The following is a 22,982-nucleotide window of genomic DNA, read 5'->3' as shown; positions in this document are numbered from 1 at the left end:
TACATGCAGTGTAAAAAAACTGAATGGCATACCATTAGATTAAAGCTTTTCTGGTTTGGTTTGGTTATGTTCATTCAAATTATTTCTGTTTGCTAAATGTCAGAATATTGAGAGATTTTTACTGAATTTAATTAAACATGCATTTAATTAAATGTACTTTTATTCATGTTGCGCCAGTTCACAACAAATGTCGTCTTGACACATTTTACAAAAAATAAAACAATAAAAAATACAGTTAGGGCCCACAGCCAAATAGCTAAAATTTGCCCCCAAAATACGTCACTGCCTGTTTTCTGTCATTTGTTTTAGTTATGAAAAAAATAGTGAATAGGAACATTTTCTGTAAAGCAGTTTGGAGTCACATTCCACAGAAATGGTGGCATATAGTTCATACTGGGAGCTGTTGATCCGTTCTGTGCAGCCATATTGGACACCAAACTCGGAGCTGCTCAGCAAGCTTCACCTTCCGCCTGGGAAAAACTTCAGAAATGAAAGAGAATGCCCCATTATACTTAATGGAGACTCTATTGCTGCAGGTAGCTGTAACCTGTATGCAGAACATCCTGCAATCCCTTTAAATCAATGGAGGGTAAGAGAAAAATGTGACACGCCTGAATGAGGAAAGATTTTGTTTTTCATTTACTGACTTTGCACCAGTGACAGTTTTTGCTCTGCTCTGCATCACACTATTAAGTATTTGGTGGCTGATTCAGAACTTGAGTCCTGACAGACAAACAGGGAAACAAAGGGAGAAGAATCATAGCAGAAGCCCAGTTTTACTCCTTCTCATTGAAACATATTGTTCCTGCTGTATTATTCCTCTCAGCCTTTCTGTATTCAGCTGTTGAAGTCAGTCTTTGTCATTCTAATCAAAGTTATCCAAGCAACACTTCAGCAAGCATTCCTCCTTAGCAGCAGTATGCCTGGCTGTGGGAGCAAATGTTCTGCCCTCCTTCAAACTTTCCTTGCTCCTCCCGCTGCGTCTCCAGCGATCGCTCTGCAGCTGCTCCTTCACTCGCTTCAGACTGGGAGTGAGGACAGCACTCTGCTGCTTGGACCTAACACCATCTTTTTGTTTCTTTTTTTAAAAAAAAAACACTTCCAGTTCCAGTCTGTGACTCCAACTTGTCTCTTTATCAGTTCATGATTTTTAGCTTTGTGTTCACACATGACAAAATGGGACATGAGGGGCTTCCTGCAGAAAGGTTTTCAGTACTTTAAGGTAAGAGCAACTTGATATTGTAACAATGAGTTGCCCTTAGGTTTAAGTAACAATTTGCATTTTTTTCGCATTGTGACTGAAGTGACACCATCTTCACATTCATTGCAACATGTTCAAGATGTGAATTCAGTTGAATCAAGCAGATCACAGACTTTCCAACATTGTGGTTGTTGTAGTCGGGCCCTCCAAGCAGCTGCTGTGTCAGTCTCTCTGGATGAAGATGGAGCACTCCACCCTGTGGGTCCTCCAGACTCTGCTGGTGCTCCTGTCTCCTGTGGGGTCTGCTCCCTGCCCCCGGCCCTGCTCCTGCCCTCAGCCTGCTGAGCTCCACTGCACGTTCCGCTCCCTCCTCACCGTCCCAGCAGCGGTACCCAAGCACGTGAAGCGCATAAACTTGGGGTCAGTGGGTTTTTTTCCATCCTTGGTATTACCAGGATGTAGTAAGAGTGTGTTTCAGGTTGATGTTTCCAGTGCAGGTTTGTTCAATTGCCCTCATAGATTGTTTGTTTCAGGTTCAACAGGATTTATAAAATAAGTGACACTTCACTGTCTGGGCTGGGGAAGCTGGAGCTGCTGATGGTCCATGGGAACAACATTCACTCTCTGCCTGATGGAGCGTTCAGGGACCTGGCATCACTTCAGGTACATCAATCAATCAATGAATCAATGAATCAATCAATCAATCAATCAATCAATCAACCAACCATCCAGCAGAAATGGGCATGTATTGTATTGAACATTTATCATAATAAATTTCTAATTGAAATAAGAATTTTGATTTATTGTTGTCAAAATAAATTCCAGTTGATAATATTTTAACATTCTGAAAACTGTTTTGTGGGATTGTATCAAGTATTGACTCAAAGGTGCTGAACAGAAATGCATTTCAAACTTTTCAAATTCTTACTTTTAAGAAAATGTTCATTTCACCAGTACTGGGTTCACAGAAAGTATCAGCAGTGCTTATGCAGGACTTTATATGTTGGAAAAAAATAAATGGGTAGAAGTCATAGTGTTTCCAGTATTTACCACTTTATAAAACAGAGGCATTCAGTCATTCAAACACCAATATGCAGATCAGTGGGACTTTGGGTTGAGTGCCTTTCTGATTACAAAATGACTTTTCTGTCTCTTAGCCACAGTCGCCCCAAAAAATAAGCAGTGAAGTTACATTCAGAACAGAAATGCAGTTTAAATAACTGAATTAAAAGAACAAACAAAAAACAGATTTTTTTTTCCCTTTACCAACCGTTCTTCAATTTCTGAAAGATCATCAGTTCATATTAAACCAGCTGGTCTGTGGACTGGAATGATTACAGATTTTAGATTTTGCAAAGAATTTCCTTCATACTTACTTCCTGTATCATTCAAATGTTTTACTCATAACTTGGTTTGTGGACTAAACCACATTGATTCCTTCTTACATGTGAACTAGCAGCATTTTAACCGACAGATGGTCTGAATTTTACTTCAGTGGCGCCATTAGAAATATTTTAGCTGAGGAAAAACACTGATGTGTCCAATACTTTCCCATTTATTATGATTTATGTTGGGTTAATATTGAATAAAGTATTTCTGAAATATAAGATTAGAAATATTTTTTATCACTCTTTCATAAAACATTATTGAGGTTCTTGTTTTAATTTGCATGTAATTGTCTTGATAATCTGGTTAATATTGGAACTTTTCTGTTATACTTGTTGGTTCAGATGCTGAAGATGAGCTACAACAAGCTGAAGGAAATCAACAGGCACACTCTCCAGGGGCTGTGGTCTGTGACCAGGTTGCACTTGGATCACAACCAGATAGAACTCATCCATCCGGACGCCTTCCAGGGACTCACTTCCTTACGCTTTCTGCAGCTGGAGAGAAACCAGCTTCAACAACTGCATCCTGCCACCTTCACCACCTTCACTCTGATGGACCAGTTCTACATCTCTACCCTGCGACACCTCTACCTATCTGACAATGCACTCACATCCCTCCCCTTCCAGCTGGTGGAGACCATACCACAGCTTGAGAACCTGTACCTCCATGGGAACCCCTGGACCTGTGACTGCAGTATGAGTTGGTTGCATGACTGGGAAAAAACTTCACCAGGTCAGATTATAATTATTGTTATTATTCTTAGGGTTAAGGTTAGGTCCAGTAGACTCTGTTTGATTGGGGACTGAAACTGCAACACTTGTTACATTTTCATCTTGTGTGGTTCGCTTTTTCACACTGCACTGTGTCAACAATCCAAGACCCTTGTAGACCCTAATCACACTCTCACCGGTGGAGACGCTCCACCAAGAAATACTGAAGGAAACAACATGAAAACTCTGAAGACACTGAGCGCAACTTCCTCTTTCGCAAAATGTAAACAAAATGGAGTGGCGTCAGATTTTAGTGTTTGTTGGATTTCTCCTTTGCTTTTGGTAGTAAACCACAAGCCATTTGTCCTGTTAGCTCCAGACTCGTGTTTATTTTTGTTGTCTTTAACCAGAATGCTGTGCACTATAGTTTGCTTCCTTCTTTTGGCACAATCTCCGGTCTGCTTGCTGTTCACATTCAAACTGCACTAGATTTCACTTCAGACCTAAAGAATGACATGTAGATTTGTAGGTGAACCAGAGTTAGCTTCTTTGGTCCGCATCAGAGTTTGATTGCACATTCATTAACAAACCATGTTTTATAGGGAAATAAAGTAGAGTTCAATTAAACAGGGCTGCTGTGAATGAACCCTTATTCGTATTGTTTTTATAAGTCGTATGTTGACTCTGTTCTTCTTTTTTTCTGCTACAGGGGTTCTAAAATGTAAAAAGGACAGAGCCCTTCCAGGTGGCCAGCTGTGTCCAATGTGTTCTTCTCCCATACAAGTGAAGGAAAAGGAACTCCAAGCTGCTCATCCTCTGGTTTGCAATAGCCCAGTCATCAGTTTCCTTCATAGAACTACATCGCTAGAATATTCTGAAAGTGAGACATTGACCTCAGAGGACTTTAAGGAGCCCATTGGTAACATATCTCTTGGCCTCTCTGATGAGCATGGGAATGAGTTAGATCTGGAGTGCAGTGCTCACAAGCTAAAAGAACCTGCCAAGGTAAGCTGGGAGCAGGTCAACCAGCTTCAGCTGGTCGCAAACGTTAGCTTCTCAGTAGACCTTCAGTGTTCTGTTGACAGAGAAAAATACGAGCAGCTGTGGAGACTGATTGCATACTACAGCAACGTTCCAGCCCATTTAAAACAACTAGTCATTCCAAGCCAAGAGCCGTACCCACCACATGTATATAACCAGGACTCTGTGCAGGATGCCCACTACTACACAGGTCTTAAAGCCAAAGTGTCAGCCCAGCCTGCATGGCTGATGCAACCATCCATAGAACTACAACTGAACCGGCCTCAGTCATCAACCAGCATGGTAAAGTTAATTCTGAGGACAAACTTCTCAGAGACAGTGGACATCAAGCTTCAGCAAAGACTCAGGAGGAACTGGGTCATGATCGAGTCAACAAACAGAACACAGAATGCTATGAGTGTTATCCTTGGAAGTTCAAATGAAATGGCCTGTAACGTGCACAGTTCTGACCTGCCAGTAATTCAGTGGATGCTGCCAGACAGTTCCAAGCTTAACAGGCCATTTAGGAGTCCTGAAAACAGGGTTTCTGTTTCCAGAGATGGAAGGTTGAAAATTAAAGCAGTAACTCACAGAGACACTGGAGCTTACTACTGCATCGCCAAGGTTCAAGGAGATTTTGCTGTGCTTTCCTTCTATCTAACTGTCCAGGAATCCTCTAGTCCTCCCACAGGGGAGGACACATCAATTGCATCAATAGAGGAATTTGCAGGAAACTCCATTTCTCTGGACTGTCCAGCATCCAGTTCTCCTGATGCTGAAATAAACTGGATTCTACCAAACAACAAAATAATTTATTTCCGAGCTAATTATTCCAAAGCACTGGTGACTTTTAATGGTACTCTTCAAATCCTAAAGACTCAGATATCAGATAGTGGTTATTACAAATGTGTAGCAATCAATCAACACGGTGTAGACACACTAGTGAAAAAAGTTAGTATAGTTAGGCGCAATGGTCTAATTAGACCAATGCGCAAGTTTACAACAAGGCCTCAGTCAGCCTCAGGGGTGAACACTCAAATAAACGTCCCTACAGAGAATCCAGAAGAAGCATCAGGTGACAGTGACAGGTCTACAATACGCCACCGCATCAATAGTGTTAGACGTAAACTCCCAGTGAGTCTAGTCCCAGGAAGAAGAGGTATTCATCCATCTAGGAGCACCCGGCAGCGACAGCCTGTGCTCCGGAAACCAACAGGGTCTCACAATGGAAACCTGAAAGGTTTAGCAGAGAACAGGAGGAGGATTAATCTTTCTAAAAGTAAAATTGACCCAGAGAAATGGGCAGACATTTTAGCTAAGATTAGGGACAGAAATACTGTGACCTCGCCTCCTGTTTCTTTCCCAACAAAGATGAAAGCAACAGAGTTGACGACACAGTCATGGGAAACTTCTGATGAGCCATCAGATGGTGGGGGTGTACATGAGCGAGTGAGTCAGCATTATTCCATACGTCAGAGCCCTGAAAAACCTACAGAATACAGTACTCATGGTCAAGATAGTCATGTGACACCTGAAAGCATCACTGCACAAGATGCAACTCCTAACAGCAGATTTGTTACTATAGAGTCCCATCCAACAGAAATTGCATATACTACACAGCACACAACCTATGACAGAGAGTTGAACCTAATCACAAGTTCAAACAGTGGGTTTTTCCTCCCCCAGACCACATCTGTTCCACCGCACGCTATTACTGTCAGGCAGCCCAGTGCACACACTGCAACCAGCAGCACATTTTCTTTTTCAGAGAACCTAAGCACAAGTATTACTGCCGATAAGATTCAAACAGCTGATCCGTCTGAGGGGCTGCAGAGCAGTGAGAGTAGGAACAAACCAAATGATGTCACTAACTCCATAAATCACAGAGAAGCCTTCTTTATGGAAAGTCAAATTACTCCTTCAGCCAACCCAAATCACTCTGCAGCAAGTCAAGAAGGAAGTGGAAACTATTTGAGCGAGACTTCAACTCTGTCACAGTTTCAGTCTCATCCAAAAGACACAACGCTCAATGATTTGCATTCTGAAGTTGTTGACACGACAGGGTCTCCAACAACTACCTTCAATCTCCCTGGAAAAAGAAGGGTGCACTCTACAAGACGGCCAAAGTCACGCCTTCGGAAAGTCAACTCTCAGAGGAGGAACGGTGGCCGGAGGAGACGGCCAGACAGAAAGAAACAAAAGCTCAAAACACTTGGCAGCTTCATCACCACTGCACCTGTAAATACTCCCTTACCTACAGCCAAGACCTCTGCCTCTAAATTGTTAAACACAGAAAGATCAGAAATTGCAGTTCGTTTATATACCTCTGTTCCATTCACAGAGAGCCAAGTGGCGTCATCAGACAGACTGAGTCATAAAGAAAGCACAGTCTTCAGTCAGAACCACGAGGTAATCAAAGAGCCTTCCTCACTACCAACCTCTTCTTTAGGAACAAAGGACAGCCAAAACAAATCATGGCAAAGCACTGCAGCTGCACCATCATTTCCAAGCATTTCTCCAGGCTTAACTCATGGAAATACTACTCCTCACAGCACTGCGGAAATCTCAGACAGTGCATATCCTACAGCGATTTCAGAGATTCTCCCATCAATCCCTCAGCAGAGGTTTGCAGACAGTCCTCCTCCACCTGCTGAGCATTTAGAGAACTGGCATGAAACAAGTTTTACAACAGAATTGGCACCTCTGCTGCACTCTGAAAGTCCCTCATGGGGTTTGCAAAGTATGACAAAATTGACAACAGACAACAAGAATCAGCAATTTGTCCATCAGGAGACTTTTTCTGAGGAGGTTGAACAAATACATTGGGAGAAGACTGGAATGGATTCTTCACTACAGCCTTCCTATTTTACCCAAACTGCTTCACCCATCCAGGGAAACAAGACAGACTCTGGAGAAACTTCCAAAGGATCACTCTCAACTCCAAGGATGCTTTTTGAGGTCACCACTGAGAGACTTGCACCATTAGAAGATTTAAAGAGTGAAGAAAATGAGAAGAAACCTCTGAATGCTGGAACCGATTCTACACATATGAGCAGTGTAAAAACAACACATGCCTCAGCTACCTCAACATTGCCATATCATATTAAACCATCCAGAGAGATTCCCTATCTCTCAAAACCCAGACTTTCTCCTTTAGTACCTCTTCTAATTTCTTTATCAACATCCATCACTCAAAATGCCACAGTCACAGTCAGTACCAGCCAGGATCAACAAATAAAACCCATCTCTACCACATCCGTCCTAAGAAGATCATTTAACTTTCATCCTACAACATTTCCTCCAAATCACAAACCAATAAATACAATTCCAACCTCCCAGGCATCCACCTCTATACCAGTACCCACTGGGATCCCATCCCAAAAGACACTGTCACCAGTAACTCTGGATATGTCCACACAGCACCTAAACGAGCATGGATCTGTTCAAAGACGGAAGCCAAGGATAAAAACTACCCATTCTCAGACGATTACTGTCAAAGTAGAAAAAGATGCTAAGCTTCCATGTGAGACTGGAGGTCAGCCCATGTTTTTCCTGTCTTGGACAAAAGTTTCCAACGGTATGTAAGACTTGATCTAAGAACTCAGTTTTCTGTGAAGGTAAACTTTTTTCTGCAGGTTCTTAAAGAAAAGATGAAAGATTAAATACAATTATACAGCAGGATTCCACATGCTGCTGGAGCTAATATTTACAACACAACCATGTTTTCTCATTATCTCACATTAAAACAGAGAATATATTTCTGGTTTTCATCAGTTATGATTACCAAAATTGTTTCTATTACATTCTATATTCAGAATGAGAAGAGATTTTTTTTATCACTTTTTTCAAACACATACATTCACACACATGCACAACCTGATGCTGCCACCCCCATATTTCACATTTAAGACTGTTTTCAGACCTAAAACTTTTACCACTATTTCCTCCAAATGTAACAATGGGCATTGGGAACAATTTTAGTTTAGTCAAACCAGAGAACAAGTATTCTGTAATTCAGGTTTTTGTGAGAGAACATTTGCAAAATGTATTCACAAAAACAACAAAACCTTACCAAATATTTTTGGTCCAGTTTCTCATGCAAATGTTTTAGTGCACTTGAAATAAGACAAAACTAACTTGCAAGTAACTTTTCAACAAGACACAGGAGCTTTTTCAAGTCAACAATTCCTTAATATTGATGAAAAAGTACTACAGTAAAAAATGTCTTGTTATAAATGAAATTATTAGCTAATGGAACAAGTAATCTCTCTTCAATATTAAGGAATTATTGACTTGAAGAAGCTCCTGTATCTTGCTGAAAAGTTGCTTGCAAGTTGTTTGTAAGTTAGTTTTCTCTTATTTAAAGTTTTCTGAAGTGTACCAAGATATTTGCACTAGAAACTAAATCAAAATTGCATAGTACAGTATAGTGTTTTTTGTGCTTATGTTGTATTTAGAATAACGACATCTGCGGCTCTGAATGGCGTTTCAGCCATGTTGGTACAGGACTCGTTTCAAGGATAATTACACTCTTTCACCAGCTTCAGCAGCAATTATAGTGTATGTAAACTTCTGAAACCTGAAGTTTGATCTGTTTTAATTTCAGACAAACAGCAGAGAGGGTGGTGCCTCTTTTTATATAATATGTAAATATCTGCTTTCCTTTGGTTCGAATGTGACTGCTGTGTAGTTACATCAACAAGATTTGAAAGTAAATAACTACACTTACATAATAATTTCAGTACATATAGGTGACAACTGCAAACTGGGGTGGAAAAACTTTAATGAGGGAAAGGGTAATCATCTCTCAACATGTATTTTTCTATGTGAAGGATACAGATGAAACATTCAGACTCTTCAAGGCATACAGCTGTCTGAATCAGGAGGTTCTACTGGAATATTTAAGTGGATTAAATACTCATTAAAACACACCTACAAATATATCCTTTGTTTAAATGTCAAGTCCTGTGCACACAACATTTGGATCTGTTGGAAGTTAATTCAGTATTATCAGTATGCATGGATGAACCCTTACAGGCTTCAGATGAGATTCATACAATCTTTTTTTCTTTTTCATCCTAGAGTATGTTGTATCCTGTAGCGATTCTGTCTATTTCAGAAAGTATATCATGCATTCTGGCAGCTTATCTTGCTTTTAGTTCAAGTGGTGCACAGAATAGGTCAGAAGTTTACATGCACCCATAACTAACAATTTGATTTGCAAGTTGTGAATAACTGAAGTTGGTCTCTAATGCATTTAAAAATCAATTCATAATTATAATATGCCAACTGTGGTTCTGGAATATGAACTCATTGACTTCATTTTTTTCACCCTGAGACACTGAGGGCTGCAGACCTTTAGACTTTGGGTTCTCCTGAGACCTGCCAGATGAGTCACTAATGAGGTCTTGGAGTAATTTTGGAAGGATTGATGTTGCATTAGAGAGAAAGCTCAGTTATTTTACACACTGTGCCATGTTTTCCCCATTTGCTTATAAAGTTCCTCACTGTGCTTCTTGAGAGTCCCAAAACTTAGAAACTGACTTGTCTCTCTTCTGTCTGGAACCTCTTTAGATCAGAGAAAACCAATTTCTTTGACTGCTTGGTAGGAATTCACAGATGAAAATTAACATGAAACTCGCAAAAATCAGATAACTAAGTGCAAACATCTAATGTGAAACTTCTAAGCTATTCCTTACAGAGGACCTCTTCATGGAAGAATTTTAACAGTTCTTAATGGATAAAACAGCTGAGACAAAGTCTGTGGTAATGGTTTTAAACCACTGACATAAACTCAAAGCTTTAAGAGCATAATATCTCTTGTCTCCATCATAGCAAGATATTCTCTACCTCACCCTGCGCCTCTCCACCCACAATTCCCTCCTGACTCTACATCCCTAATTTTCTTCCTTTGAACAGGCTTACTATTTCTTCCAGTGACCCTGGAACTAAATGCTAAACCAAGTAAATGGTCTCAGGCTCAAACACCAGCTTTCCAATATGTCATTTCAATGTTAAAAGCAGAAATTGCTCGGGACCATCAGTACATGGGCAGATGAGGGGAGTGGCGCCTGGATGTCAGGAGTAGATCATTTAGGCCTTGTGGGTTGGTGTGTGTAGTCTGGCAGAAGTAGGCACTGTCAGCTTAGTGAACAGTGAGTCTATAGTTGGGCAAACTGACCATGGGAGTGAGTGGGAGTTTGCAGTGTGGCCATTGTGATCCAGTTAGCCCCATAAATATTGGACCTTTCCACCAATTTGGATAAGCAGACTGTCAAATAAAAGTTAAGAATCTGCTCTTTTCACCTAGGCTACATGCATTAAATACACATAATTTTAAAATGTCTCAGTAAACATCAAAAGTGTATATATATATATATACATATACTGTATATATATATATTCCATTCTCTACAGAACTTTTCAGAGAAAGTAGCTTTACTTTCAGCAACTTAACTCATAGAAAATGGATTTAGATACATGTGTGTGGTAAACTCATTTTGGTCTCACACTCTTGCATCACTTTTGTTCCACAAGCAGATTTTGACACTAATCAGTCCTGAAGAAGATGCTCAGGTCAGGTGAAATTCAGCATTTATTTATTTTTTGCTTACATGCAAAATCAAGCCTAAAAACAAAAATCATAATTAAAAGAAAGACATAAGAAGTCCACTTTGTAGTTTGTTTCAGATTAAATGTAAAATACAATGCATGGTAGAAGGCTAACACTGCACATCAACACTATCGTTACTGTGAAGCATGGTGGTAACAGCTTCATAATGTGAAGGGGCTTTTCTTCAGCAGGGATATGTTAGAATGCCTAGTCAAAGTCCAGATCTAAATCCACCGAAGAACCTGTGGAAATACTTGAAAATTGATGTTTACAGGCACTCTCCATCCAATCTAAACTGAGCTTGAGCTGTCTAAGATGAATGTGCAAGAGTATTTTACTTTATGTTGGACAATCAAAAAAATTGGAATTTGTGATTATAATGTGACAAAATGTGAAAACGTTCATGGATAATGAATGCTAAACTCTTGTGTGCTTCTGTTTGTGTAGGAGCGAGTATCGCCAGGAACATGAAGGTGCAGAGGTTTGAGGTCCTCCATAATGGAACTTTAATCATAAGAAACTCACAGCTAACCGATGAGGGCCAGTACGTGTGCACCGTTCAGAATCAGTATGGTACAGACAAGATGATGGCTAACCTTATAGTCATGTCTCATCATCCACGGGTCCTTCAACCTCGAGAGCGAGATATCCATGTGTATGAAGGAAGCAAGGTTGAACTGGAATGCAAAGTTGAAGGGGATCCTGTGCCTCGGGTTAAGTGGGTCCTCCCAAACTCAATCCAGCTGATGACGACCTCACCTTCTGTGCCATCTCAGTGGCAGGTGGCTGTAGATGATAGTGGAACTCTTCATATCAGCCGGGCTAGTTTGACTGATAGTGGAATTTACAGGTGCACTGGCAGCAGTGCAGCTGGAGCTGATACCGTGTCAGTGCATCTTCATGTCTCTGCAATGCCCTCTTTGATTCAGCAGAGACTAGATGAGAACATGACTTTTCCAGAGGGCAGCGCTGCTTATATTGACTGCACTGCCACAAGAGCCTCTCAGCCAATCATGCATTGGATCACTCCTGATGGCACACAGCTCACTCCTTCCCAACTAATTACTAGAGATAACCTTACTGTCTTTCCAAATGGGACACTCCACATACAAAGATTGGACCTCAAGAATTCTGGGAGATATGTATGCAAAGCCAGTAACGGAGTAGCCTCAAGCAGCAGGACTGTGATGCTAAGTATCAGAAGAAAACTGTTGTCTGCTAAAGCCACAATTACATCTTCATCTCCCCATAGAACAGATGTAATATATGGAAGTAAGCTACTTCTGAACTGTGTGGCAACAGGTGAACCGGAGCCTCGAATCATCTGGAGGACGCCCTCTAAGAAGCTAGTGGATAATCAGTACAGGTGGGCAAATGTAAAGGACAAGTTCTTCATAGTTATTATTATAGCAACTCTTAATGTCCTGAATATTGAAGGTTGTTTTAATGGTACCATTTAATTTTTTGTGCAGCTTTGAGTCTAGGATCAAAGTATTCCTTAATGGCAGCATAAGCATTCATTCTGTGACTGACAAGGATGGAGGTGACTACCTGTGTGTAGCCCGTAACAAAATGGGTGATGACTACGTTCAACTGCGGGTCAATGTCTTGACCAAACCAGCAACAATTGAGCAGAAACTTCAGAAATCCAGTCAGGAGGTGGTACAAGGCCAAGACCTGAAGGTGGACTGTGTGGCATCTGGCCTCCCCAGCCCAGAGATTAGCTGGGCACTACCAGATGGGACCATGGTCAACCCAATAAAGCAGAAAGCAGGAGTCCATGTGGGACGCAGTCGCAGGTATGAGTTATTACTCTTTAGCTCAAGGGAAGTTCCTGATTTGCCTGTGTTTGCTTTGCCAAACCACATTCAAATGCTAACTAACAATAAGTAATTTGTTTAATGAATCAAGCCTATTTTCAACTGACGAATTCTGTCATCAAAGTGTAATATTCATCCCCCTCTTCTCAAATTGTTTGTAGGTACGTGGTGTTTGACAATGGGACTCTGTACTTTAACGATGTTGGCCAGCCAGAAGAAGGTGATTACACTTGCTATGCACAGAACCAACTTGGCAGAGATGAGATGAAGGTGAGAGTCAAGGTGAAAGGTGGTACATCCTCACCTCAAATCCAGGATAAAGATCATAAGACTGTCAGAGTGATCTACGGTGAGACAGTAACACTGCAGTGCAATGCCAAAGGTGACCCAGTACCTGTTGTCACTTGGATGTCTCCCAAAAATAGACCAATTTCCAATGCAATAGACAGATACAAGGTGCTTAAAGATGGAACACTGCTTGTTCAAAATGTTCAGCAATTTGATGAAGGTAATTACACCTGTATGGCGAGGAACAGTGTTGGCCAAGACAATAAAGTTACCAGAGTGGAGGTTTTGGCAACTCCTCTAGTTATCAATGGCTTAAGAGGAACTTCAAATACCATCAAAGTTACTGCAGTTCAGGGAGAACGGAAACTGTTGGATTGTGTGACCGAGGGAACCCCTTCACCTCGTATCATGTGGATCCTCCCAGGAAATCTAATACTTCCTGCTCCATACTACAGTAATCATATGACAGTTCATCAGAATGGTACTTTGGAAATACAATCAGCTAAGAAGACAGACTCAGGACAAATGGTGTGTGTTGCTCGTAATGAACGAGGTGAGGTTAGAATGTTGGTCAACTTGGATGTCAAAGAAATGGTTGGACGTCCACAAATTGATGCTCCCCAAAGAGAAAGCTTTTCCCTAAAAGTGGGGAATACAGTGACTCTAAATTGCTCGATTGATGGCTTGGAGTTAACTGATATAATGTGGACCTTACCCAGCGGGACTCCTCTGCAAGCCGGTGCTCGAATTTCAAAGTTTTTTCACCGACTTGATGGATCTTTGATCATCAACAATCCATCTGTTGCTGATGTTGGTATGTACCGCTGTGTGGGGCATAACTCTGCTGGGATTTTTGAGAGTACAGTCACCCTGTCCCCAGGAAGGAAGCCACAGATTCTGAACAGATACATCTCTCCTGTCAGCATCCTGGATGGTGAAACACTTTTCCTTCATTGTCAAACAACTGGTGAGCCATTCAAACTTACATGGACCCTGCCCAGTGGGGTTGTTCTCAACAGGTTGCAGAAAGCTAGACGCTATTCGATATTGCGTAATGGGACAATTGTCATTCGACAAGCATCAGTCTATGATAGAGGACCCTATGTTTGCAGAGCCGCCAATGAATATGGCAGCTCCTTGCTTTCAGTCTCAGTAAATATCATTGCAAACCAACCCAGGATTACCAGTGGCCCTCCTTCTGTGACTTACGCCAAAAATGGAGTTGCTGTTCAGCTGAACTGTGTCGCCACTGGGCTCCCCAAAGTAGAGGTGGCTTGGGAAACACCTGATAAAACCCGCCTGGTTGTAAGTACACAGCCACGCCTTTTTGGAAACAAGTATCTCCATCCACAAGGTTCCCTAATCATTCAGAATCCAACCCAACAAGATTCTGGTGTTTACCGATGCACTGCCAGAAATACTGCCGGTGTAGACTCTAAAACAACATTTCTGAATGTGTTCTAAAGAATTTTACTTTCAACCCATACCCAAGGCAATACTGTATGCCCAAGCAACTGCCTAATAAAAAGACATTATATCAGAACACAATTAAAGTCACTGTAAAAATTGTGAAATCACCATCCAATTAGCATTCAGTGGCTCTTTAATTATGTTCTGACTTAGAGGCTTAACACTGGGAGTACCAGGGTTTCGACCTGTCCCCTGAAGTCCTGAAAGAGGGTCAAAAGACCTGAGTCCAAACTGACGATTCTGATGGCTCAAATTAGCATCCCTTTTTCAATTGTAAACGTGGCCATTGACCGTCAGGCCAGAAAGGAGGAGTGGAAAATCGTGCAAAACTGGTTATAGCTAAAATAACCAAATATAGCTAAAATCCTTCAGGTCAGTCGACCCGTCTCTGGGCTCCAAAGGTAGAAATGTTAACATAGGACCCTTCTCTGGTACTCACAGCTAAAATCATGTGCACCCTACTTTCTTTGTTTGTACAATTTTGTGAAAGATCTGTGTGTAAATACATAATTGCTCAGGTAATTTGGATACAGAAAACCTACGTACGGGTTATGCTTTCTAGACTGGTCACTAATGGTGGTCTTAATCATCTTTGTATCATATTTAACTTTCCCAATTTCACCATCGACCTTTTTAAATGGGAGTAAATTATTTAGAAGAAGATATATTGTTTCGTGTTGTTTGGCAAAAAGTAGAATTTCTGATGTATTTATTATAATTAAATGACAAAATCAGTTTGCTATGCAAAAAGCCTGACATTTTTTACTACACGCTCCTCAATGGCAGCATATCAAGTCACTTACATATCGCCCATTAACCCTAACCCTAACAATCTTTTGAAAATCCATATGCATTTTTATGAGTTGCACCTTATTGGTCTTGTTAAAACACTGACACTCTGAGAATTGCCTGAAAATGTTTATGAATAATCTTAAATATTCACACAGACAAACAGGAAAGGGTATCATTTTTAGTGCATTTCATGATTCTTACAATCAGAGGCCTCTGATTGCCATGTTAATTTCCATGTCAGAAATCAAGCAATATGTGATAAAAAGGAAAAGAAATAAAGAAAGGCAAATAAGAGAGCCAGCAATATAATGTTCTACTAATATGGTATACATAGTGACAGTGACCTAAAGGAGCTGAAAGCCTCAGTTTCTACAGTAGCGCACCTGTGAAAGTATTATCACCGTGAGCACATCACAATGAATATCTACAATTCATTTTCTCACAGCAACTTGTCATTTAGAAGTAAAAAGTACTTTTAAGCTAATGCTACATGCTGGAAGGGTCTTATTAAAGCAGTAATTAATTTTACTTAATAACGTGATGTTGCCAGTCGACATGTTTTTATTGGCAGAAGATGCAAAAACAATTTAAAAGGACAGCAACAACAGGTTTAATTGACTTAGAAACTTTAGTCTCACAAACACCTGAACTTCCTGAATAGTCTGGCTGCTGACAAGACGAAACACATTGTGTTCATTTACGACTTTCAGAGCTACAAAGATGTTTTATGTTATAAACATATTTTAATTCTGTTTTGAAACAAAAAAGAAAAAGAAATTCATGTATGATTTATTTATGTTTAATGGTTTAACACGTTTTGCTGTTTCTGACTACGATGTGGTGTTTGTTTTTCAAACTTTTGGAAGTCCTACCAAATTTATACACAAACAAATAGAAACCAATGAATTGGGTACAAAAACATAACTCAGGAAAATCTGTGTATGTATGAGAAAAGTAACTCTTCCATTCTCAAGAGTGTTAGAGGAAAAAGTAATAAAATGAATTGCAGGATCCAAATGCAGGGAGGAGCCAAGCAGGTGAAAGTCAATAGTTGACTAAAGGAAATAAGAAAAACTAAATCCAAAAGGGATAAATCCAAAAAAATGTAGAAGAAGCGAAACAAGCTGGGGGCATACAGAGTGCTCAGTGGTAACTTGTACCAAATACATTTTTATGTTAAGTTTTACATTAACAATTAACTCAAAATTGAGGTGTTGCTCTTTTCACTTCAGTCATATTGAAATAGGATCACCGTTTTCATATTAATCTTTTTAGCTTACCTTTCTTACAATGAGTTTACTATGCCTGCAAAACTCAAATATGAGTCTTTCTTTTCTTACACTTTTGTACTTCACAGCAGTTCTGAAATTGAGCTGTATATTGCAGCTTAAAATTTGAAATCAAATTTCCTCTGTCTAAGGTGGCCTTAGTGTTTTGTGTTTTTTTACATTAACATATATTCTGCAGTCTTTGAGCAAACCCATTTTAAACAGTGCATGGAAACATCTGGTTTCAGCTGAGGGGCTTTCTGTCTCTGCAATGGGGTCTGTGGTCCTGACACAACAATCATGTCCTCAGCTGTGATGTATTTTGTTGTTGATAGACTGAGCAGTTTTCCACAATGCAATAAAAACGTATTTTCAGTCTGTGTTCAAAGCACTTTTTTTGTTGACTTTGGAAAACAAAGAAAAGTACAAATCAAATTATAACAGAAGTTACCAGTGCCTCCCTCTGCTACACATGCTGTTTTATTGATTATCTTTTGGTTATGACTAAATTCTCTCATTAAGTATGGATAGCAATATTTTTTTCTTCATAAGGTCTGGGGAAAAATGTTTCAATTTTTAGCTCATAAAGTGGCTCTCATTTATGAATCTGTTTTCGAAGGATTCTAAATGTTTCTGTGGCTTCACATGATGACAGAATATGGTGCAAGTACACCTAAAAAAAGAATATTGTGAAAAAGATCAACTTCTTTTTGCTTAAGTATAAATTATTTAATTACTAACCTTTGGGTGTCAGGATGTGCAGATTGTTGGTGGACCCACAAGGCAGCAGGCAGAGGTGCAGAGCAGGTTTTGTTGAATTTAATGAACAAATGAAGAACAAAAACTTACAACCAAAAACCATGAAGAACACAAAGAACACAGGGACCCAGAACTGAGCAAAATAGGAATCCAGAAAGATGACTGGGAATAGACGGGAAGATAGAGGGAGTAGACGAGAGAAACCAGCAAGGAGTCACTGAGAATAAGGTGCTAACGCACTGGGAGGCTGAATGATGAACAAAAGACCTGGGCTGATGAGCTAACTGATTACAGGTGTGAGTGGAGAGTCCCGGGGGCCGACTGAAGAGAGTAAGAGACAGAGAAAGTGGCTCAGAGGTTGAGGTAGAGTACATAGGGGAGTAGGGAAATGAATCTAATGTCACGATCTATGTTTTTCTGTGTATTTATTTAGAGTTTTCTGTGTCTTTGAGTCTCTGTGTTGTCCCGTCTCCTCTTGATTATTCCCAGGTGTGTCTCGTTCCCTGATTACCTCCTGTGTATTTAGTGTCACCTGTGTCTCTGTCGGGTCCTTGTCGTATGCACCAGTCTGTCTTCCTGTCCTTCAGTTACCTGTTGCTACCGGCGTTGAGCCTTGGTTTCCGCTCAGCCTTGCTGCCAGGTGTTTGAACTGTGTATTCTGGATTATTTTAACATTAAACCTTCATTACTCATCTTACCTGGGTCTACAAGCGTCTGCCTCACCTCCACCTCATGACATCTAACTATAAAGCAAACTAAACATAGTTAAACTAGAGTAACTAAAAATAACTAGACACAAGAAATAAAGATAATAAACTACAATGACTATAAAAGGACTGAACTAAAGAAAAACAGAAACACAGCTGATCTAATTAAAGAAAAGGAACAAAGGAGCACAGAAATTAACTACACCCAACTAAACAACCCAAGATTCTAACATTGGAAGCAGAAAACAAAAAGAAAAAGTTCAGCATTTAGCAGTTCAGTTCAGTGGAACTAGGTCACCATTATTCTTCAAGAGTAGAAACTTGTAATTATTACTCTGGGAATACAGCCACGCTTTTATTACATTATTTTTTTTTTTTTTGAGAGAGAGAGAGAGAAGAAACATCTGGAGCCACATGGAAAACCTCTGTTAGTTCATCAGAACCAGGAGTATCTGACTGGGAGTCATCACAGCTCAGAGGTTAACCAGTGCCTCTGTGCTCCCTCTCCTTCCACCCAAATGGTGCATTCCTCTGGCAGATTAAGTCCATCCAGGTTATGTTTCCATCTTGGAGAATCCTTGGACCACGGTGATAAATGTTTTCTCTGAGTTATTTAAAGGCCTGAAATGTTAATGTGACCCTTACAAAACTCAGCTTTTCCATGTTAGACTATGAAGTAGCAGGAAGATATTTTATACACAAAGATATTTGTGATCTTGTTGCAATGTTATAATTATAAAGAACAACTTAACCCTATCACTTACATTAAAGCAATAAAAACAATCCTACTGTAGCTCCCAGACAAGGTTCCATCTTGAATCTTTGTTTCCATAGTGACCTCCCACCATTATGTCCCATTATTATGTAACAATGTAACGGGTACCAGGGTTCCGGACTGGTCAGCAGCAGATGAAGCTGAAAAATGTATGGAAATGAGCACACGGGCTACTCCAATTTCTCTCAGCTTATTTATTGAACAAACCAGCTCATTTAACTGTCAATACAGCCCAATTTATAGTTCAGTAATTTACTGTACATATTAGACATATTCCATCATTGACATAAACATCAACATTCGCTCTCCTTAAACCAGAAATAATCAAATAACATCATATTTTGTCCCAATTCCCTCAGGTAACATGCACCTTCAATTCACTGTACCTTATATGCATATTTAATCACACACAGTGACATATTTAATGGGCATGTATCTAAAGTTATTGTAAACTGGCATAACTATATTAGAATTCAAACTACTTTAATCAAGTGAATGCATTACATCACAATTTAACCTTTCACCATTGTTTAGAACACAAATAAACCCTGGAGCCTGATCTACATATCCCGCTATTATCTGCCGCTACAGTGTGCTAACCAACTAGCATCACGGCATGTTAGCTACTCCCTCTAGCCACTGCTGGCTCCGAAATACAACAAAACTCTTTCGATATCTTTACACTTTGACGCATTTCCTTAAACATTTCTCGAACGGTACCAAATAATAAAAAAGTACTTTATTAAAACGAACTTGAAGGTTATTCTCACCTGAAAAATGGAAATGGAAATGAGCACACGGGAGACGCAGTCTGTGTTACTCCAATTTCTCTCAGCTTATGAGAAAACGGCAGAGCAACAGGCAGCTCAGAGCCTCCATGCGCCACCTACTGGTGAAACACCATTACTACACCCATCGTCAAAGAAATGCATGCTCCTTTTTTCTATTGTGAGCACACACCCGTGGGCATCACACAGACAACAGTTGATTATAGTCATAGGGAGTCAGAACTTAAAAAGACAATCCTTAAATATGTTTGAAATGTCTAGCTATAACATATGATGCTACATCTAAAACCAGAAGTTTACATACACCTTTCTTTTCTTACTATCTGAAGTTAAATCAGACCAGACTTCTTTTGTTTTATGCCACTTAGAATTACTAAAATATTTCTCTTTACTAAATATTATCTCCACTTACATCAAAGTGAACCATGTCCTGAAGAAGCATCATGTTTGACCCTATGTATAACTTGCGTTTTCTTAAACGCTGTTTGTTTTACACAGAATTTGTACAGCTGCTGTGTAAATGCATCACCTTTCTATTTAGTCATCTTAGTGTACGTAAACGTCTTACATATTTGTGATGAGACCTGTTCTAGATTCCACTTTACTTTAGTATTAATTATTATTATTGTTATCATTATCTGTTGACCTGCACACGGTGACAGATGTTAAAAATAATGTCGTGAAATTAGTTGAATTTCCTGCTTGGTTTGTTGGAATTCCCTGTTGATTTAGTTTTATATAACATATTTAATGTAGGTACCTTCCCAGGTGTTAAATCCTGAGTGAAAAATGAATCCAAGCAAGTCTGGAGGTGAGCTGGGTTCTCATGTCTGTGCAGATCCATTAAACTGTCCTGTACTTTCATGACTAATTGTGGGAATATGGTTTAGTCTCTGGCCCAGATTTCAGTGGAAACCAGCCCCACCCACTGAAGTGGCTTGGAAACAAGGGCACCCCATATCCCCCGCTCCACAGCTGACTGTCATTACTCATGCAATTCCCAATTATCCCGATCTCACAAATTACAGGTCATAAGAATCTGGTGGAACCTCTGATCCAATTAACCAGACAGCTCTGCGCATGAATCAAGCTATGACTGCCACACATGATGAAAGCAGTTAGTCCAGAGCATATGGAGGAGTTTAGGATTCCTTACTGGTTATCACATTCCCCTCTGTCTACATAGCATGCAACTGAATGCAGCCAGAGCATGGCATAACAACAACGGCAGGAGATAGGCAGAGGTCTTTTTCCAATCACTTTCAAATGCTGAGATTCCTCTACAGTCATTCCAGACTCACAATCTCGTTATATCTCGGAAAATCACAGAGGACGCCTTTCCAAAAACTTTACCACAAAAACCCAATTAGACTTTATTGGGATTTTATGTGCTGACCAACACAAAGCTATGAGTCATTGTGTAGTGCAAAGAAAATGCTGCGTTTTCTTACAGATAACAATCTAGCTATAATTGTGTATGTTACTTTTTTCACGTCCATTTACTAAATTATTCATCCCAGATGAACATATTTAGAATTGGGGTATGCTGTGTTTTTTTTTTTGTTTGTTTGTTTGTTTTTTGGCGTTCAAGCTGAGACCCAGCAGATGTCTGGATGAAGGTGCTCTGATTGGTTGAAACTTCAAAAATGTCAATTTTAGGCCTGACTGTAACACAGTATGCTCAGTACATAACATAGTGCTGGCAGCATCATGCTGTGGGGAGAGAAGCTGGTTGGAGTTGATGGAGGTAAATCCAAGAGTCTTGGAAGAAACCCTGTTAGAGGCTGCAGAAGATTTGAGACCGGGGTGGAGGTTCACCTCCCAACATGACAACGACCCTAAACACGTATCCATAGATACAATGAAATGGTTTGGATCAACACATATTCATGTGTTTGGATGGCCTAATCCAGACCTAAATCCATCTAATCCTAAACCTATGGCGAACCTTGAATGTTGAGGCTGATGTTTAGATGCTCTTCATTCAATCTGACTGAGCTTCAGGTGTTTTGTCCTTTAACCATTGGGATGCTGGTTTGATTCCCCACTATGTCCATCTCAGTTACTTTGCCATTGTGACCTTGGGCAAGACATTCACCTATTTTACCTGCTGGTGGCGCTCAGAGGGGCCAGTGACGCCAATGGTATGGCAACCTTACTTCTGTCAGTCTGCCCCAGGGCAGCTGAGGCTGCAGTGTAGATCACCACCATCACTCTCTGAATGGGTCGATGAAGGGTTGTAGTGTCAAATGCTTTGAAGTCCTCAGATTTGAAAAAGCTTTGCACAAGTATAGACCATTTACCACTAAACTCCTGCTGCTGATGTTTTCACATTGTGTCTTTGGCTATAGGCTGACATTAGCATGGTTGTTCTCTGCTTTGACATGACTTGATGATAATTGCACTACTAAAATTCTGTATCATTTGTTTCAAGTACAAGAAAAAAAATTCTGTCACATTTAACACATAGCGTTTTGCTTTGAACATCATAAATTGCAAGATGCTTTTGTTTCAGCTTCTCTCTTTTTTTCCACTAAGACTTAGCTAAGCCCGGCAAGCAGAGGAGGTCGCATAATAGACAAGCAGCAAGGTGTGGCAGCCAATATTTTCTTGTCAAACATGGAATACATGCTTGACAATGTTTTTGTCTGGTAGAGAATGAAGTGTTAACCCCAAGTGAACAGAAAACACTGACTTAAAAATAATAGGAATTAACTGAAAACAGGTGAGTGTCATCAACAAAAACACAAACATTTTTGAGTAGTTGCTCTTTGAATCCAGCATGAATTCTATAAAATTTTATGAAAAATGTGGGCTCATCTAAAAGCATGAGCGCTGAAGTAGAACTGCATTCTGCACCTGATCTGGATCTCTCAGATGATTTTGAGTTATTTAAGACACAATAAACATTTTTTTGGACATTCTTTCATTTATTTAGTAAAACACTATAAATATTTGGTTTACATTCCCAGTGATAAATAAAGCTAAATCATTAGGTGAATGTTCAACGGAGTGTGCAAGTTTTCTACAACTGCAGCTGCTTCTTTAACCATTACAGAAGCATAACCATGTCACATAGCTTAGCATGGTGGAATCAAAGAAGCACATGAATTTACAGTTTCTGTTTTGCTTTGGTGTCAGAGCACACATCACTAATCATTAAAGATGTCTCACAGTTTGCTTCTTGGAACTTTGTAATTCATACAGCCATGCATCATGCAGAGATCTGAGAGCAGAAAAGACAGAAAACAGCAGCTTCCTCAAGTTGGGTGACAATCTCAGATCTGTGTCAGTGGTGAAGAAAAGACTGAACTTTTTAAGGTTTGTTTCAGGAAATCCTTCTAAAACATTTGAGCTGGGCATTGCACCAATTTTCAACAAC

The 22,982-nt window shown here is 40.0% G+C and overlaps 1 protein-coding gene across 2 annotated transcripts; it reads left to right on the top strand.

The window, feature by feature from the left end:
* Nucleotides 1-212: 212 nt before the first annotated feature.
* mxra5a (matrix-remodelling associated 5a) lies at nt 213-16,951 on the top strand. 2 transcript variants are annotated; one of them, XM_032556501.1, is made up of 8 exons: nt 213-1,222; nt 1,399-1,621; nt 1,735-1,864; nt 2,932-3,322; nt 4,010-7,897; nt 11,381-12,299; nt 12,406-12,732; nt 12,915-16,951. In XM_032556501.1, exons 2-8 carry the CDS (start codon nt 1,437-1,439, stop codon nt 14,503-14,505), a joined length of 7,431 nt encoding a protein of 2,476 aa, XP_032412392.1. In that variant the 5' UTR covers nt 213-1,222; nt 1,399-1,436; the 3' UTR covers nt 14,506-16,951. The 2 variants fall into 2 exon arrangements, with proteins under 2 accessions (XP_032412392.1, XP_032412393.1); XM_032556502.1 differs by having other exon boundaries at nt 1,341-1,621.
* Nucleotides 16,952-22,982: the final 6,031 nt, after the last annotated feature.

The sequence above is a fragment of the Xiphophorus hellerii genome, chromosome 24 (assembly GCF_003331165.1).
Source record: "Xiphophorus hellerii strain 12219 chromosome 24, Xiphophorus_hellerii-4.1, whole genome shotgun sequence".
Classification (NCBI taxonomy): Eukaryota; Metazoa; Chordata; class Actinopteri; order Cyprinodontiformes; family Poeciliidae; genus Xiphophorus; species Xiphophorus hellerii.
Note: the sequence above shows the minus strand (reverse complement) of the source record. Positions and strands in the feature narration are given on the sequence as shown.

Excerpts from the sequence above, each read along its gene's own strand:
- mxra5a (XM_032556501.1), top strand. The coding sequence starts at position 1,437 with ATGAAGATGGAGCACTCCACCCTGTGGGTCCTCCAGACTCTGCTGGTG. Across the intron at positions 3,323-4,009 it reads CTGGGAAAAAACTTCACCAG|GGGTTCTAAAATGTAAAAAG; the intron begins GTCAGATTATAA and ends TTTCTGCTACAG. Across the intron at positions 7,898-11,380 it reads TTGGACAAAAGTTTCCAACG|GAGCGAGTATCGCCAGGAAC; the intron begins GTATGTAAGACT and ends CTGTTTGTGTAG.